This window comes from Salmo trutta, chromosome 1, assembly GCF_901001165.1.
Source record: "Salmo trutta chromosome 1, fSalTru1.1, whole genome shotgun sequence".
NCBI classification, from domain to species: domain Eukaryota; kingdom Metazoa; phylum Chordata; class Actinopteri; order Salmoniformes; family Salmonidae; genus Salmo; species Salmo trutta.
The window spans coordinates 63827062-63847166 of record NC_042957.1 but is presented as its reverse complement, the minus strand read 5'-3'; the positions used below and the strand labels follow the sequence as shown (position 1 = coordinate 63847166).

Sequence of the window (20105 nt, the reverse complement as noted above, 5' to 3'; positions counted from 1 at the left end):
CCCCAACTCCAGCCCCCAGCCGTAACCCCAACTCCAGCCCCCAGCCGTAACCCCAACTCCAGCCCCCAGCCGTAACCCCAACTCCAGCCCCCAGCCGTAACCCCAACTCCAGACCCCAGCCGTAACCCCAACTCCAGCCCCCAGCCGTAACCCCAACTCCAGACCCCAGCCGTAACCCCAACTCCAGCCCCCAGCTGTAACCCCAACTCCAGACCCCAGCCGTAACCCCAACTCCAGACCCCAGCCGTAACCCCAACTCCAGCCCCCAGCTGTAACCCCAACTTCAGCCCCTAACCCCAGACTACTAGCTTTATACCCTAGCCCAGGGACCAGCCCCAGCTTTAGCCTTTTACCCCAACCTAAGCCCCATATCCAGCCCTACATCCTAGCTCTAGCCCTTTCCCTTTACCCCAGTCCCAACCCCCAGCCTCCAGGCCTGGCTTCAGCACAGCCAGCCAGCCAAGTCAAAAGTTCAAATTCTGCCTTAAACACAGCCCAGTCTGTGGGCCTACCACCTCCCCCCGCGTCGGGTCAGAGCGTTGCTGGAGAGAGAGCGCTGAGATTAGAGAGAGACAGACTGCAGGGTGCCCATCTGATGGAGAGAGAGAGAGAGAGAGAGAGAGAGCATGCATCACTCCATCCCAACTCCACTTTGCTTTCCTGTCACCGCCCCTTCATCTAACCCCTCACTTCCCCCTCTCCCCCCTCCGCATAGCTCCTTTACACAGATGTGTCCAGCCGAGGGTGAGAGAGAGATGGCCTACATCCTTTCCTCTCCCTCTCCTCCCCCCTTCCGTCAGCCCCTCACACATGAAAGATCTGAGGGCCAGTGGGTGGTGGGTGGAGGATGGAGGGCCCAGCCAGACCCAGACACAACACAGGGCCGGCCAGGCTGCTCTCTTCTCCGTCCCCCTGGGCTCAGCAGCCCTTCACAGCTGGGCTGGAATGTGACCTGCTCCAGATTTAATGCCAAACTTGGCCCTCCATGTGAAGGGGGGATGAGGAAAGGGGGTGGAGGAAGATAGGGGGCTGGTATAAACTAGAAAATGACACGCACACATGCACAATTACACTTGCATGTGAACATACAAATACACACAGACAGACAGACAGACAGACAGACAGACAGACAGACAGACAGACAGACAGACAGACAGACAGACAGACAGACAGACAGACAGACAGACAGACAGACAGACAGACAGACAGACAGACAGACAGACAGACAGACAGACCGACCACCTGCAGTCAGTCATTTTACAGGTATAGAAGGATAGCGCAACAGAGATAAGAAGTGGATATTCTTTCAAAGTATCATTTTTATTTCTTTACCATTTTGTTATGAACATCTTTATCATTTAGATTTACAAAATAACATAAAATAAGTCTGTCCATTATTGAAATGGATGTATCTCTAAAAGGAGAGGATAAAAAATAAATATGATGTTAAGAACAGAAGTTCATATACTGTATAAGCAATCATGAACTACAAAGTGGTTTCTAGTGAAATGTTTGATTCCACGAGCTTTACATTACATTATCGTGAGCTCAAGCACTCAGAATATATATTACAAAACGTCTCTTTCAGGATACCATAGATACTTTAAGTCAACATAATATAACATTCATATTAACCAAGGCACAGAGTTTAGCTATCTGACAGGCATTAGTACATTCATATCAAGATAATATATTTTCAATTTAAAATATTATTCAAAGAGCCATTTTAGTTTAACTAAAATATTTCCAAGATAAGCGCTTGATATAAGTCACCACTACAGTACTATATACGGACAATTAGCTCTCCTTTCAGAAAGTGAATCCACACAAAGTATACATCTGTTGTTGTTTTAAATATACCTCCAGCCATTTCCATAGTACAGAGGAGCCCCAACACTTAATGTCCAAACTTCAGAGTAAAGGAGAGAGAGAGAGAATCTGGAATCAGCTTCTAGATATCCACTGTATATGGGGAACATCAGAGTGAAGGAGATAGCCAGTGGAAAATATGACAAAATGCATACAAAATGTGACTTCTGTGGAAACTAAAGAGAAAGTCATGGGTAGGGAAATAGCTTGTTGGATCAGTGTTAAGGTATTGGTTCAGTCCCCACCTTTAGGACAAGGAGAAAGCAATAATCAACAAAAGCCATCATCCGGCTACTGAATGGTAAGAAACTTTGAAAAGGTCCCAGTCTACTCTTCTAGATATCTTCCCTACTGGATAGTGGGGAAATCTCAGACAATAGCTACTACTGGATGCTACAACCAGTTTGCTCTTCTTGATATAGACAGCTCTTGTACAGGATAGTGGAGATCACTCAGAGAGTAACTACTGGTTTGTTGGGAACTCTTTGAGAAAGTCACAGGTCTTCTTGTGAATGACCTCTCGGAGCTTCCTGACCCTGCGTGCGGTGGAGCTCCCCACGAAGCTGTCGGGCTGCAGCACGGCCATGCCGTTGTGGACGTCTCCCATGATGATGAGCTGCCCGTTGGCCGTGGTGATGTTGGGGCACGGGCAGTTCCAGTCCATGTTCATCAAGGTCACCTCCAAGGGTTCCTGGCCGAAGAACTTGAGGCCCATTTTCTCGTCCTTTAGGATCTCCTCCACGGTGATCAGGGCGTGGCCCGAGTCCTGTTCTTCAGGCAACTCTGTCACTCGCCCCAGGATGATGAAGTCGCTCTTGCAGAAGCTGGTCACCATCTTGCCCCGCGGTTTACACATCTTACAGTTATGGTTCTTCGGAAAAGGACACATCTCCTCACAGGCCTCTTTGGATTTAAAGTTGTTTTCATTGCCTCCACAGCCGCCCCAGATGAAGGACTGGCACTGTTTGAGGGTGCTGCTGTAGGCCCAGCGGGGCTCGTAGGCCTTACAGGGTCCCTGCAGGCTGGGGAGGGAGCAGGGAGCCGACAGCTCTGCCCCACACGACAACATGCATGTCTCGTAGCTGTCAAAGTGGTTGCGGTTCTTGTTGCACTGGCTGTAGGTGAAGGTGAAGCAATTGTTCCTCTTGACTTCGTAGTACCAGCTCATGCTCTCCTCCCCACAGTCGTCACTGTCCGGCCCCTTCAGGCACTCTTCGGCGGGGAACGGGAACGGGTTGGTGGCATTCCCTACCTCACCCTCCTTCCGGCCCGTGTCTCTTTGGATCACCGACAGGGGATAGTGGGAGGTCACAGCCCCCCCCAGGTTCTTGGCCGTGCAGGTGTAGATGCCGGCGTCCTGTTGCTGGGCATTGTAGATGACCAGCTGGCCGATGTTGGTGACCACTACGTTCCCCTGCACGTGATTGGGCCTCATCACTGTGTTCTCCTTGCCCTCCAGCTGCTTCTCCCAGGTCACCTCCGGACTGGGCTTACCTGACACTTCGCACAGGAAGCTGGCTGTCTCGCCCACGAACACAGCCTGCTGAGTGGGGCTGCTGAGCATCATTGGAGGATGGATGTCGGCCGGGGGGGTGGTCTCCAGGAGGGCAGTGGTTGGCCGCAGGGTGGTCTCCATGGGCAACGGGCTGGTGTTTGGCCAGGTGAGGTGGTACCTGCAGAGGTGATGTCAGAGAGAGAAGAATAGATTAGTTACCACAGTAATGTAATCCGCCTTGAGCTGGGTGTGTGATAGACAAAGGCTGGTACAAGAAAGTAAAATGCATAAAACAAAAGTTAGTGCAACGCTAGATTGAGTGAGTATTACTCCTGTGTAACTACAGAGGAATACGTACATGTCATACAAATACAGAAATATAGGGTTATTATGTCTACAGTTATAATTCAGAATCCCATCTATTAATTTTCAGTTCATGTTACCATAGAGATGGATATCAACATAACAAAGCAGTCATAGTACAACAAAACAGTAAACACCGCAGTCTATTCATAACTTTTCTATTAACGTGATTAATATGGGAGTCTATACATAGATGTTTCCTGTTTACCTGCAGGTGACCACAGAGATAGAGATGCCCTTGGAGCAGGCCTCTGCGTCCATGTAACACTTATTGTAGTAGGTCATACCATCTGAGGCGCATGTGAAGTGGGGCTCTCTCTCACACCGGTCCCGGCACTTACACACGGGCTGGCCCTCCCAGATGTCACACTCGGAGCCCTGCTGCGTACACATGAACTTGTCACACTTGACCCCTTTTGGCATGCCAACCGGCCCCTTCTTGCCCTTAATGTCCATGTAGCGCGCCGCCACACAGCTCTTGTTCCCACACACGTTGTTGCAGCATTTCTCAAAGTTTTCACAGTCCTTTGGGGATACATGATAGGGGATACATGGGAGGGGTTCTGTTAGCATGTTTCACTTCATTATGCACTCAGGGAACATATAGGATGATAAGGAACTTGAGAGTGAGGCTATACATTTTACTTTCTTACTTCTCAATATCTCATAATGCAGAGTAATAACAGTTATTAGAGTCAATAGTCATAGGTGGCAGGTAGCCTAGCAGTTAAGAGTGTTGGGTCAGTAACTGAAAGGTTGCTGGTTCGAATTACTGAGCTGACTAGGTGAACAATCTGTTGACAACATATGTAATATCGTGGGCATATACACCAGTGTCTGCTATTTCCAAAAACTGTAGTCTATGAACAAATATCTGATTGACGGAGATATTCAATCGAATTCAAAGAGAAATGCCGAAATAAACAACAGAGGAAATGTGGTCACAATTGAATTTTAATGACCAAAAACAGTGCGCAGTGCGCATGTCCCACTTATCTCCACCTTTCATTCCATTAATTAAATTGCAGAAACTTTATGTAGAGAAACTTTTGACAGAATAAAGTGTCCCCTATTTGTCTCCAGCCCGCGAGGAAAACTGATCCCAGAAACTCACCCGGTCCAACTCGCACTCGCGCATACAGGTGCTCATGGCGTCCACCCACAGGTTGGGGTTCATCTCGTTGGGGCACATGCCCGCGTGAGAGTACACCACTTTGTTGGGCATGGACATTGGCATCGCTTTCACCCTCACACAGCTGTCTATGATCAGGAGCAAGACGTAGCACTGTCCAAAGAGAAACCAGATCCATCGAGGAAACAACATCCACCACATATCCAGCGCGTAACGGGATTTACACAAGGATCCCGAAGAAATGAAACAAGATCCGAGGAGCGTCGAAGTTAGCTAAATTTTCCCGATGAGTGCAAAAATATTAAATGATCATAAATGACAAAGCCAAAGGGTGAAATTAAGTTTATGTAAAATGTGATAAAACGGTCAGGAGGACGTGGGGTCAGTGCGGAGTGTTGCTGTAGTGAAGAACTCCCTCTGTCCGCTGGTCAATGTTTAATAGTCTGGAGAGATTAGGTGGTATTTGAACCCTATTACTTAAGATCTAACTACATGAATTACAGTGGCTAGTCTACCCCGACAGAAAATCCCAGGCGAGTTACAATTCTGATGAACATATTGAAAAGTCCACAGCAGCAGCAGCAGCAGGCTCGAGCAGGGACCGCCGACAAAATACCTGTGCTGTGCGCTTCTGGTGCGCAAGGCGCGTGCGACACCTTTTCCCCCTTTGTGTAAATAGTTGGAACACCTTCATTGTAGCCCACTATGCAGTACTGTAAATGTGGAAAACATACTGTGGTAACATTAAAACAAATTATATTCATACTGATATAAGTATTCTTATATTAACACAATACTTACTCTTATGTTGACACACATTTAGATATTTGGATAATAATATCTAAACAGTTAACTATCTGGATCAATATGGCCTTATTGAACACCATTGCATAGTGCTGTTTTCAACCATTCCCAGCAGTGCTCTGAGACTTCTCTCCTGCTACTGTAGGTTATATGATACTCGGTGGCATGTAGCCTAGCAGTTAACACATTGGGCCACTAACCGAAAGGTCGCTAGTTCAAATCCCAGAGCCGACAAGGGACGTGCCCTTGAACAAGGGACTTAACCCTAAAATGCTCCAGGGTCGCCATAGACAATGGTTTACACCACTCTCCAAGGGTGTCTCAGGGAGAGTTGCGATATGCAAAACACATTTCCTATTCACAGAGTTGTGATATGCAAAACACACTTCCTATTCACACATGCATATAATACACACTTGTACATGTGTGAAATAGGACAAATATAAGAACTGACCAAATTATGATGACTATTGTAGGTCATACTATACTGTATGTACAGTGTGAATGGGTCACACTATTGGTCTCCTGGTGATGGCACCATACCCAGTGATATTCTTCACAGACACAGTATTTTGTCACCAAACTTTCTAAATGTAATCAGTTACTAGTTACCTGTCCAACATTTTAATCAGTAATTTAACTTTTGGATTACCCAAACTCAGTAATGTAATCTGATTACTTTCAGTTACTTTTGGATTACTTTCCCCTTAACAGGCATTAGAAGAAGACAAAAAGGATCCATCAAATGCAGTTGGTGTGTCATCATAGTGGTCTCTAACGTGTGGTCAGACTCCCTCAGCTGCAACAAACTTAAACTTGCTCCTTTTTCAATGCTGAATTGAATGTCATTGAGAAAACAGATAGATGGCATAATGTATTTTTTTTCACAAACACCCTCTCTGAATTTTAAAGTAATCCAAGAAGAAATCATTTAGTTTTTGTCTAAAGTATCTGTAATCTGATTACAATATTTTTGCTGGTAATGTAATTGATTACATTTTTTTTTTTAAGTAATCAGATTACAAGTAATTTACATGTAACCAGTTACTCCCCAACCCTGTTTGTTATCCTAGGGTCAAAGGTTTGTATTGAACTCTGGAGAATGCTCACACATCTCCCTACTCGGCCACTGATGAATATGCCTCATGATTATGGAAACATCAGCAACACCTTGATCCTCTGTCATAAGACCTGTATAACACTGACAGAACATTGGCATGACACGTTATAAACAGTCAACAGAGGACTCTATGAAAAAATGAGTACACAATGTTTGGAAGTGTCACAAAGGAACAGCCTTCCTTAAAAACAACTCCCTTTCTGCCTAATTTCCATTTTCCGAGACCTCTCAGTCCATCTACTATCACTGTTCTGAGCATTACTTCCACAGGATGTGCTGAGGGGAGGACGGCTCATAACAATGGCTGGAATGGAGTAAATGGAATGGTATCAAACACATGGAAACCATGGAAACCATATGTTTGATGTGTTCGATACCGTTCCATTTATTCCTTTCCAGCCATTACTATGAGCCTGTCCTGTGGTTAGTTCTGAAAGAAAGAGGGTCCATGATGTTCACACTTAGAGAGGTACAATAGGATCTTTCCCATAGCTGTCAACCCAACATTTTATGGGACATGGATTGAGTGGTCTGTATGCATGTGTAAATCTACATCAGTCTCTCTCCATCCAGTCTCCTTCCAAGTGGAGCCCCTGCTGTGTCTAAGAGGCCCAGGCCCCTGCAGCTCTAACTTCAGTCAGAGCCCTCACTGACCCACTGACCAGGCACACTGGCAGACTAGCAACCTGCTGCTCACACACACAAACACACACATACAGACTCCACACATGTATGCACACACATTCATATATTCCACGAACACACTCATACATGTGCATATACAAAGCGTGTGCACGCTTGCGCACACACACACACACACACACACACACACACACACACACACACACACACACACACACACACACACACTAACACGCAAGCTTAACACACTAACGCGCGCAAGTGCACACGCACAAAGACACACAAACACACACACTACCATAATCCGAGCAACAGTACAAAGTGATCCCTTTTCTCACAACATGCATTCAGACATCTTGGGTTTGATGCCTCCTCACCCCCAGCCTCCCCCTTCAGCCCTCACCCCTGGGAGGTGGAGACCCCAACATTCCCACCAACGCCGACACACGAAGGCTTGAAAACATGTCACATATTGAATAACGATTTCCAGAGAACCCCCTCCAAGCACTCTGACACCCTCCCTGCATTCAGCCTATATGTCTTGTCTGGAAACAGTCCTTTTGACCTTCTGTGAGGACTTTGCAGCCTCTCTGAACCTTGTCCAAAACAAGCACAATGTTTTTTCGATCACTTATTTAATCTTATCCAAACCCACGCAATTTCACAGTATGGACAGTATGAGAAAACACCTCACACCCCTGTTTATTTTAACAGGAAATGGAATCCTTTGTAAGAACACCAAAACACACAGGAACTTATAGAATATTTATGTGACTGATAATAATAAATAAAACAGTCACATAAATATTCTATAAGTTCCTGTGTGTTTTGGTGTTCTTACAAAGGATTCCATTTCCTGTTTAAATAAACAGGGGTGTGAGGTGTTTTCTCGTACTGTCTTTCCCTTGTGCTGGCAGTACTCCATCAATCTAAAAGCAAAAAAGCTGAAAGCCATAAACATAATGAAATATATCTCACTGAAAACCAGCTAAGTAAACTAGACAATATTTCAAAATTCCCCAAATTGCGTTATTTCACAGGTTGATATAGTGTGATTTGTAACCAGCAATACAATCACAACCATCACACAAAGCCACAAGTCCCTCTTGCCTTGGTCAACTCAAGCCAATAAGGTCCAGATGGGGTGATGTGTGATGTGACCTCCTGTCATTCTGAGAAAACACCTACATCTGATACAGAATCTGTTCTTAACCTGTTCCTACCTAGGTTCCCTTCTCGCCACCCTGACCTCTCATATACGGGAACATTTTACACATTTGCCAGGACAAGATTAGATAGTTAATCGTAAATGACATAACAGTGCAGAGGCTGTCAGAGCCATAATAACGCTCTATAGGGTTATTATAGAATACAGAGTCACGGGACAAAGGATAGATTAGCATCCAATCAAGAACAATTAGTTCAGTTCAACCAAACCTCCAATAATTGGCATCTTTGAGTTGCAGTCTGACAGATGGGGATATGGGGATGTTACAGTGAGAGCTTTATGAGGGATGTGAGGGAACATTGCTTTGTCCTGTAATAGCATGAGAGCCAACTGCTAAGTCAGGGGTTGATTGGAGTTTAACTGGAATGGGACTATCCTCTGGAAGTTTCAGTTGTCTCTTGGTCAGTCTCACCAGTGTACTACCACAAACTATCAATTTCAAGGTAACAGAACCACCCACCAACCCCCTCCACTCATGCCCGACTCCATCTCTGATGGGTGTTGAGGGAGACTTCCACACAGGGTGTTTGGCAGGGTAGACGTTGCCTGTTCCGGGGGCAGTTGAGCTGGGTCTGTTTGGGACCCCCCCTGCCTGTCGCCCCCACATACACATACTTGACAGGCTCAGGGGAGGCTGGGCTGTTGCTGCTGATCTGATAAGGCAAGGTCAACATCTAAGCTGTCTCACACACTCTCCTTAATCAATGTAACTAAGCGTGTTTAGCAGTAGCACCAGCACAGTCAACCACAGCAGACCAGACTTGGACCAGACCAGGGCTCAAAACTCAACATATTCCTTCTTTAAATCAGCATCATTATCTGGACCTGATTAAACATAGCAGATCAAATGTCACAGACGTGACACAATCTGTTATTTGAGCCTAGATACCTGGGACATTGTTTGTAGTGAATGGGAACAACTTACAAGGAAAAAAATGTTGATTGTGAATTGGGTAACAATTATGCACCAATGAAGTACCATAGCAATGTTCTGTAGGGTTGCCATGACCAAATGAGGAAAGGTTGGCATCAGACTAACTGCCACTGCTACTGATTGACACTAGGTCATCTGGGGCAGCATCTAAGCTGTCTCATACTCCCTTATAAATGATGTTAATCAAAATGAACCTGGTCAAGGATTGCCTCGGTCAAGGGCTGGTCAAGGGCTTCACTATCTACACTGACTTTTGAATCAGCATCTAATTCTGTGATTTTTATCCACCATCAACCAGAAAATGACCTGTGACCAAGCTATACAAAAGGGTTCTTTGGCTGTCCCCATAGGAGAACCCTTTTTGGTTCCAGGTAGAACTCTTTAGGGTTCCATGTAGAACCCTCTGTGTAAAGGGTTCTACCTGTAACCAAAATGGTTCTTCAAAGGGTTCTCCTATGGGTAAAGCCAAAGAACCCTTTAAGGTTCTAGATAGCACCTTTTTTTCTAAGAGTTTAGCGATGCAATGCAGTAATACCTGATTATCTCCTTGAAGCTGTGACCAGTATAGCACCTGTTTCCCACAGTGATGTACCAGTCCTCAGAAATACACAGCTGGCTTAGAATGTGCCCAAAATGTTTTTCCATTCCTGCCTTTTTTCTTTTTACAGTGGGTTTACAATGTTGTATGTGCATTTGTGCAACAGCTAAGTAGCTCTGTGCTTTATTCCCCGGTGAACGGCACGAATTGCACGAAAACCATGGTGCAGGGCCACAGTCCAAACCCATCGCTTGAGGTACCTACAAGTAACGTCGCCCTTTGCCTCCGTTCCTGCGGGGAACTTATCCAAAGTTTCTGACCCTAAAAGCTCTTAGGAGCCTTGGCCATGGAAGAGCTAGCCACTGGCTTTGCAGATGGTTATGTCTGGGTAGGGACTGAGGGCTGTTAAAAAACAATGAAGGTGTTATTGCTGGTTCTAATCTTATTAATGTGTCTGACACCAAGACAAAGGAGAGGAACGCGTCCAGCCTCAGCAGCAGCCTAAGCTGATTCCTAGACCCTGACCCAGGGAGGAGGCCAGACACATGGTGGCTAGTCACGGCACACGTGCACACGTGCACACGTGCACACGTGCACACGTGCACACGTGCACACGCGCACACACACACACACACACAGAACATGTATGAAGGTCAAACACCCAGGTACATAGACTTAACTACATGCACACACACACACTCACACACATATCCGCCCGCCCTGACCAAACAGGTAGAGGCTAGACATGTAGTAAACAAACACACATACAGAGACCTACTTACCTACGCACATACACACACCTACGAGCACGTCAGCACACAAATATCACTCCGTTAAGTGTCACTTTCCAGCCGGTTGGTATTACGCAACTAGTGCCTTGCTCTTGTGTCAGTTGAGCAGGCCTTAAAACATCTGCTGACCACATGAGGAATATTTTCATTCCTTTTCCAACTAGCTTGTGCACTTCGCTCATATTTGGGGGCAGTGTGGCGATAGCTTACTCACTGTTTGTGTTCTTTAAATTAGGAAGAGAACATAATAACATTCTTGCACTCTTGAACATGGGCTTTTATAGTACATGTCAACACTTATACAGACAGGATACAACGTGTGCAGGGTCAAGAGTGTGTGGGACCGGCTGAAAACAAAGCTGTTCACAACTAGCTGTATCAGGAACAGCCAGTAAAGACATCTGCTCCTGTCACCTAAAGGATTTCTGCTCCTGTCACCTAAAGGATTTCTGCTCCTGTCACCTGTAGGATTTCTGCCCCAGTCATCTAAAGGATTTCTGCTCCTGTCACCTAGGGCTGTTCAGTTCTAGCTTTTTGTTATGAGATTCTACTCCGACTAAAGCAGCTGTGTTATTTTGAGACCCCACTCCGACCTGTACTAGGGGAAGCAGCTATGTTGTGTCAAAGTCCCTGAGGTCAATCTACGCATCAATCTACACATCCAATCATTCTCTTGGAGCTTCACCAGTGAGACTGGAGAGAGGAATAAGGTCTGCCTGCCACTGAGCCACGGTAGGAAGGAAACAATTCCCATGCTTGTTTCTGGTTACCAAGGTCACCAAAAGCCACGTTTCTAGATAAAGGGACCTTGACAAAACTTTCAGCAGCGTTAGTGAAGCATCACTTTGATTACGGATGCACTACCTGGTACAGTAGCTCCCCCAAGTTCATCAAGAACAAGTTAGACAGCTCCAAATAAAATGTCACGGGTAATTCTGAATCTTAGTCATCGGGCTCATGTTGGTCCGTCTCAGCTCAGTGAACTACAGTGGCTATCAGTTGATAAAAGGGTCCCGCAGGGTAAGCTGGCATTGGCCCATAACATCGTGCATGGTCATGTACCCCAGTATCTAAAAAACTATTTTACTGATGTTATGTATTATTCAATTGTTAAAGAAAATAGTATTTTTTTGTTGTTGAGCAAACTGCCACTGTCAATGGGCTGGAAGAAATAAAGAGATTTAGAGTGGTTGATGACTAGGCTGTTTAACATTGAACAAATGAATTACTTTTCTACTCCTAAATTGTGTGTGAACTAAAGTGATGTATGTGCTTCTGTAGGTTTTCTACCTTCGTCTGACACCACACTGAACTAGTCTTCTTCTCAAACCATCTGCATAACATCTTAAACCAGGCAGAATCATGTTTTCAGAGGTATCTAGACTATGTACAAAACATTAGGAACACCTGCTATTTCCATGACATAGACTGACCAGGTCCAGTTGAATCCAGTTGAAAGCCATGATCCCTTATTGATGTCACTTGTTAAATCCACTACAGTCAGTGGAGATGAATGCGGTGGAGACAGGTTAAAGAAGGATTGATAAGACTTAAAACAATTGAGACATGGATTGTGTATGTGTGCCATTCAGAGGGTGAACAGGCAAGACAAAAGATTTAAGTGCCTTTGAATGGGGTATGGTAGTAGGTGCCAGGCGCACCGGTTTGAGTGTGTCAAGAACTGTAACCTTGCTGGGTTTTTCACAGACAACAGTTTCCCGTGTGTATCAAGAATGATCTACCACCCAAAGGACATCCAGCCAATTTGACAACATGGGCCAGCAGCATGTGTGGAAAGCTTTTCACCTTGTAGAGTCCATGTCCCGACGAACTGAGGCTGTCCTGAGCACAAAAGGGGGTGAAACTCTACAGTATATTAGGACGGTGTTCCTAATGTTTTGGACACTGTGTATCCTATTGTAATAACAACACCCGACTCCCAAATCAATCTAGTTAAACAGTTTAAAAGCTTCATATAATCATGCTTTTTGGATGAACTTTAAGCATGTTTCATTTGAAATGATTTACTTTGGGAGGAGAGCAAGGCAGTGAACAGTTGCACCACTGCATTGGCATGGTTGATTCATGTCAACACTGACTTATCTACACCCTCTGGTGGATCTTAGCAGAAACAGATGAGGTTTCATTTCAGGTCTCTGCCATATTCAGAATTACCATCTCATCCTTTGATATAACCACCAATTTCAGACAAAAGGAAAGATTGATCAAGTTATCCACCATGCTTTATCAAAGAACAGGTACAGGTCTTCACAATCAAACACAAGTTAAACAGTGCCTATAAGGAATTTATCAAAGGTACACAGGACATATAAAAATATCAGACTCTGAATGCATAGGTTAAGTTACTGTATTCTTCCTCTAGAACATGAGCAATCAATCAGTACAATGTTAGTCATCCATTTGCACAGAACTAGTATTCATTCTGGAACACTGGTGCTCTTTCACTGGGCACAAAATGACCGTAGGCGTTTCAAACATCATCGTTCAGCTTCTTCAACCAGGTACCTCTCGGTCTCGTGGCACAAATTAGGAATACAAAATTCTCTGGAGAGTCCATTTGACATGTTCAAGTTAGTCTTGTATTTCTTCAACATTTACACTCAACTCAACCCATTCAACACAGTAGATACTGTGGCTTTACACTTGGTTTCATCCTAGCTGCAACCTACCTTCACTTTCACCCCCATTGATAAACACTTTCCATACTTGTAGGCATCGATACAAACTAAAGACATTTCTCGTTAAAAAAGGAAATGACAAATTAATAAAAACATATAATCATTAAACATACTAAGACAGTCAGAGCTTAAGGTATACATTTGAACGGTAAACAATTAACGGTTTTGTTAGTAACTGACTGTTGATTGTTTATAAACTTCTGCAGTGGGGCACTGACTGTACCGTTGAACTGAATGTAATGTTAACCAGCATAAAGAACTGGTAGGACATGTTAGGGTCTTAGTCTTCCTCTATGTGTCACAAAGCATTTTAAGCAGTAATCTTTTCAATCAATGCACTCTCATTCAGCTTCAATAGTAACGTTTGCATTCTTGTGTATGAATCGTCATTTATACTCAAACAAATAAGTAGCAAACACCACAACTTAACAAAAGTAAAATGTCAGTAGGTTAAACCCGGGAACCCCTCAAGAACTAACATTTGATCTCTAGCTAGCTTACATGTTAATGTAGGTTATATGTTTAAAACGTTCTCACAGAGCAGTATGAATTTGTGTATTATGACAAATGCACTGTATGATAGAAGCAACAGCTTGGGAAGAATTGCTGGGAAAAGTGTTATGGAAGCACTCAAACATAACAGCTGTGTCAAACTTATGAAACGGAAACAATCCTTTCAATCTGTCCTTTGCCCACGTCATTCAGTTAGCCCTGAAAAAACTAAAAACACATTTCATACAGCAATTAAAAAATAGGACATTTATGATTGATAATCTATTGTGGAGAACCCGACAATTTCTGGCAAGGTTTGCATTTGGTTTTGATCTAATCACAGTAAATGGAAGCATCTTAAGTGAAGCGATCCAGAAACGGTTTAACATACTCATTTTAGGGGAACCTCTACTTGAGCTGAAATATACTTCCCCTAAAGAGCACCTAGCGGATTCTGCTTAAATCAATAATACCTGAACTCTATAGGAACGGTCTACCATTCAATTCATTCACAGCTGAAAGTGTCAGTTGAATATTATAGCCAATAACTGTCACATTGAAAAGAACCCCTCACACACAAACATTCAACCAAACTGTAGAACATTTAAATATTGCCCCTGAACCAAATACATGTTCATCTAAATGAGTTTTTTTCAGCAAGTAAACGTTAAAACAATAAAACTAAATTCATAGAGCAGGAGCGATGAAGAATTCTTCCACATTGGGTGTTTGATTGAAATCCAGACAGTGTCTGTGGAGCTAGCTAACCGTAGCATCTGTTAGAAGGCTGTTATCTTCCAACTGACCAAGAGAGTTCTTTAAGAAACAGACCCACTATCTTAACAATACGGATGAAACTTGAAGCATCTGTTTGCTTACTAAGCACATAACAAACAGTTCTACGAAACTAACAAAAACTTCTCAATTGGCAAGAGACAACACTCACACCCACTCCCTCTTAGATGATCAAACCTCAGTAGCACACAGCAACATCTCTAGAAATAGCTCCATCAGGCACCTAAGAACAAATAAACAGGATAGTGTGATAACATGAGCAACCACTGAAGGAAAAACTGGAAATATCAGTGAAGTGTGGGAGTATGACTGAGTGTGTGTGTGTGTGTGCGCGTGTGTGTACAGTCTGCAGCATGTGTGTGAATGCCAGTTGGAACGCCGGCAGCCACCTGTCATGTCCACTAAGCAAGCGGCAGTACTGCATGTCGCTGTGTGCAAGTCAGCTGTGTCGCAACAATGTACTAAGCCGCCCATGTAGGACTAATAAGAGCCATAGCTCTATATCAGAAGAGCTGTTCAAATGGCCTCTACTCTTCTCAACCCCCTCATCATCCAGGAGCCAGGTCCACAGTACATGTATGACTAATGCCCAGTACAAAGGGATCCATGTACAGCCATCTAGGAAGACTGTCACTGTCCCTCAACGCCAATGTTCCACTGTAGCCCGACAACACAAACTAGAGGGAGGAGAGAGAGTGGGACAGAGGGAAGAGAAGAGGGGAGAGAGAGGGAAGGAGGCCCAAATTCTTCAGTATAGAACTGAGGACATGATGCATGAGTAATTGGTTAGCGAGCGCTGCATGGGGACAGACTGGCAGGGAGCAAGGCAAGGACAGGCAGGGCGACCACGTTACCTAGCTAACACAACAGGATTTTTAAACAAACCCCAATAACGCTGGCTGAACGACACAGGATCATAATGCAATGAAATTGACTAATAACGATAGTGGCTATTACGGCCAATAGAGAGCTAGTAGGGTCCACATGGACATCAGGGTCTGTCTGGGTGTCTGTCAGTCCTGTTGGTCTCTAGTAGGTGAGTCTGGAAGCCTTCATGTTGTAGCAGGGTCTGTCAGTGAGGCCTCCTGCCCCAGAGAGGAGTGCCAGGCCCTCAGCCTTCTCCAGCACCACCTCTAACTCCTGGAAGTCCTGCAGCCGAGCCACGTCTTTGTCCTGGGAATAATAAAGTTACATTCAATAAAACATCTTTATTGTCCACAAAAGGGCCAATTGTTTGTCGTGATTATGGTACAAAATCGAGTACATACATGGTTCATCACACACAGGACTTACAGACATTAGGTGGGAGGATAGAAGAGACGTAAGTGTGTGTGTGTGTTTCACAGTCTTAGTCAGCAGTTGTTCTGGGATTACATAATGTGAGAACAGCTCCCTTCATAACTGGATGGGTGACATTGTTTTCATATCAAATCCACCCATGCAGTGCAAGATGGGACTACCGTGTGCCATGGAACACAATGTAGCTCAAATCAATTAACTTGCAAACATTATAAATCAACCCAAAAGTTGAAACCATTGTGACAATGTACATTTTCTGTGGCCCTAACTCATAAGAAAAGAATAGAGCTGTACACACACTCTCTCTCTCATGCAAATTATTTATAAAAATGGTAATAATGGGTGACCATCATTCCATTATCAAGCAGCCGTCATGATCAGGGTTCCAACCTAACAGAACAGCGTGGTGCTCCAACCTAACAGAACAGCGTGGTGCTCCAACCTAACAGAACAGCGTGGTGCTCCAACCTAACAGAACAGCGTGGTGCTCCAACCTAACAGAACAGCGTGGTGCTCCAACCTAACAGAACAGCGTGGTGCTCCAACCTAACAGAACAGCGTGGTGCTCCAACCTAACAGAACAGCGTGGTGCTCCAACCTAACAGAACAGCGTGGTGCTCCAACCTAACAGAACAGCGTGGTGCTCCAACCTAACAGAACAGCGTGGTGCTCCAACCTAACAGAGCAGTGAACTGTTGGGCCTACGAGGTGTGTCTAGGAGTGTTCCTGCCTGCCCTGCATCTTTTATTAGTGGTGTCTGGCCCTGCCCTACCCCGGCCTGCTCGCTCCATTGAGCTGGTTAGTGGAGTGGAAAGGTAGCTGCAGCCTCAGGGTTCACAGTGCTAGTGCTCAGCCACTAGTGTTATAACCAGCCAGTTTGAGTACCAGAGCCACCCGAAACATCACCCTTCCGATGCATGTGTGTGTGTGTCCCTGCCATTCCATACCTTTCGTAGCATGGTGTTGGGCAGCTTGCGGATCTTCTCCACGTGTTCGGCGCTGATGTCCAGCTCGCGGCAGCACACCCGGAGCAGCGAGCGGTAGGTCAGCTCCTGTCTGTCCAGCTCCACCTCGATGAAGTCGTTCTCCCGCGCATTGGGGTTCTGGATGCGCACCTTTAGGACCAGCTCTGGGAGAGACACACAGATACACCAATGAGATTACGCTAGCTACTTCAGTGTGTGAGATGCAGTAGAGAGAACACTCAGTATCTGGGCACATTCAGGCACACACACGGGGAGAAAGCATTGGATAATGGATCTGAAAGTGCAGAGTGGAGATAAAACAGGCTCAACATGCAATGGGATTAGCTCCAAAAAAGCTCTGCAGTTGACTCAAATCAATGCTTGAACACCACAACATTAGAGACAAACAGACGTCACACAACATCAACAGCAAGTGCAGTGTGGCGACCGTCCTTACCTTGCACATTGACAGGGAATGTACTGGTAAAGAAGAAAGGCTGGAAGGCAGGCATGTTACCCCCAGCACCCTGGCCACAGTTGAGCTGCTGAGGGAGGGACTGCTGCCGGGTCATAGATGGGTTAGCGTTAGCCAACTGGGCTTGGCTGCTACTGCTGGTGGTGCTGGGGGAGGGCAGGGGAGGAGAGCACACAGGCCCATTATGGGCCACCGAGTGTGGGTACTCCCCGTGGCTGACCAGGTGGGGCTCCATGGAGAGGTCCATAGGCAGGCCTCCGTTGATGGTGAGAGACGAGGTGGGGCTCGGCGACACTCCGTTCTGCTGCGCCAATGGAATGAAGGCTCCCTCTCTCGGGCTCGGGGTGTCAGAGAGTAGGCTCTGCGGTTGCTGAGGCAGCTGTTGCTCGCGGGTGGGCGACAGGGAAGCTGAGTCGCTGTGTGGGTCATCTGATGAGTGGTCTCCATTGCCATTTTGGGTCAACTGTGCCAATATGAGCTCAGCCTTGTTGTCCATCTTACTGTACATGAATGGCGGGTTGGACAGGTAGTTTGGGATGATTGGCAACTCAGGCTCCTTGATTTCAGGCACTTCCTCCTCCTCAACTGTGAAAAAATACATAAGACACTACATTGAACTGGGGAGAACTTTGAACATTGGCATGCTCAGAGAATGCTGTGAAAACCGAAACATAGCAGGTCCTGGCAGGAGCCTCCATCTACGATCATTACCCAAACTGTGACCCCTAACTATGAGCAGGTAAAACAATTAACTGGCAATGAACTAGTGCTTAGGGGTGTCATTAGTGCTTCTAATAGTCATTATACCCAAAATACAGTTATTATACAGATATTACATGAACATGTTTAAGAGAATTTTAACACATGGTTAAGAGAATTTTAACACAAAAACAGTCATAACTGGAAGAGTGGTGATGTGATGATGGGACATTTACCTCCTAACAGTCTTCTGATTTCAGGCTTAGAGGTCAGCTGGACAGCCAGCTCATCTTTAGCTGTGAGGATCTCTTGGTCAGCGCCAGAGTTCAGCAGGTACGACACAACCGGTTTGTGGTTTCTCTTGCATGCCCAATGCAAGCATGTCCTGAATAAGAGACAATGAATAAAGTAAGTCTCTGATCTGCTTTGGGATGATTCGTAATGTTGATGAAAGATTGATTGACATTGCATGATGATGACGCAAACAGTCAATGTGGGTACAGTCATTGTGAATGATAAAGTAGTTACTGGCGGTAGATCCAGATGAAGTACAGTGTTCACCGACTTTACCTACGCAAATATTTGCACCCTGCAAGCCAACATTTACTAGTTAATTTTTATTGTCATCATAGTCAAACTTGAGAACCCACGCGGGGGTAAATTTGCATCACTTGCAGTTAAAGGAGATTGCCATCTAGGCATAATTGGATAACACACTATTCTTCTTAGGCCAGCATGAAATGGTGACATTTGACATGCCAATGCATAGAGCACGTTGCCAACATTGCGCAGGCAGCATTTTAACAACCAATCGATCAATAATCACCCGTCCTTACATGCTATTTATCAACTTGTTTAAGTTCGATATATATATATATTAGACACACTTACCATCCGTTTATTTCGTTTTGAGAGTTGACATTTACTCCGCTTTCCACTAAAATCCGCACCTCGTCGATGTCTCCAATCGCAGACGCCTCTCTCAAGCGCTCTTGCAATTCCTTATCCAACGATGTCGTTGACATTTTGTACAAATGATTAGCTAACTTAACGAGATCATGGGAGACAATAATGACTTTACAGGTCGTAAGAGGGTGACGCCTTGGTCTGGAAATAGCTGCCTAATTGCACTAAAAATAGCCGGCGACTAGGGGAGTGTTGTTAGCTAAGAAGCTAACGTTAACTGACTAGATAGCTAGCTTTACAGCTACTAGGCTCGCGCAAGATTGTTGATGTCCGTAACGTTAAGCTTGTCAGGAACAATATGTATCAAAGGACACCATCAATGGTCAGCGGTTAGTTTAATGTAATATGTTGTTGCTGCACCGGCTTGTCAACTCTTTTAAATTAGTTTTGAAATTAAAAGTCCATTACATTGTAGCTGTGTTGCGTAAAGGCTCCGACGTGCGCTGTCAACTATTCCTCCCATGTCGGGGACAGATTTGATTGTAACAACAGTGGGAAGAAAGTTGTACGTTCCTCCTTGCAAAATACGATTTATTTTAATTAGCTCTCATAATAATGAATGTTACAACAACCCATGTGTTGTGTTTACATTTATTTACCATGTACATACATGTTTGAATGTTCAACTTACACTGTTTTGTGCAATATGTCTATGTATGCTCCTTTTGGAGTCAATGAGTTAGCTGTCCAACAGGTCTAGTTACAGATTTTCTGGACGATATTCCGAAAATATCTGGTGTGTGTGTTTAAAAGTACACAAATTGTGGACACAGTACTTACTGACAGCACCCTTGCGTTG

The 20105-nt window shown here is 44.9% G+C and overlaps 2 protein-coding genes across 2 annotated transcripts; both read right to left on the bottom strand.

The window, feature by feature from the left end:
- Positions 1-1324: 1324 nt before the first annotated feature.
- LOC115205059 (WAP, Kazal, immunoglobulin, Kunitz and NTR domain-containing protein 2) lies at positions 1325-5447 on the bottom strand. Its single transcript, XM_029770639.1, has 3 exons — positions 4842-5447; positions 3936-4252; positions 1325-3542 (listed from the first exon to the last, which is right to left on the bottom strand). The coding sequence occupies exons 1-3, from the start codon at positions 5058-5060 to the stop codon at positions 2333-2335; spliced, it is 1746 nt and encodes a 581-aa protein (XP_029626499.1). The 5' UTR covers positions 5061-5447; the 3' UTR covers positions 1325-2332.
- Positions 5448-13141: 7694 nt separating this feature from the next.
- Positions 13142-19780, bottom strand: LOC115205054 (ankyrin repeat domain-containing protein 40). The gene is made up of 5 exons (XM_029770626.1): positions 19232-19780; positions 18577-18725; positions 17624-18226; positions 17149-17330; positions 13142-16075 (listed from the first exon to the last, which is right to left on the bottom strand). Exons 1-5 carry the CDS (start codon positions 19363-19365, stop codon positions 15932-15934), a joined length of 1212 nt encoding a protein of 403 aa, XP_029626486.1. The 5' UTR covers positions 19366-19780; the 3' UTR covers positions 13142-15931.
- Positions 19781-20105: the final 325 nt, after the last annotated feature.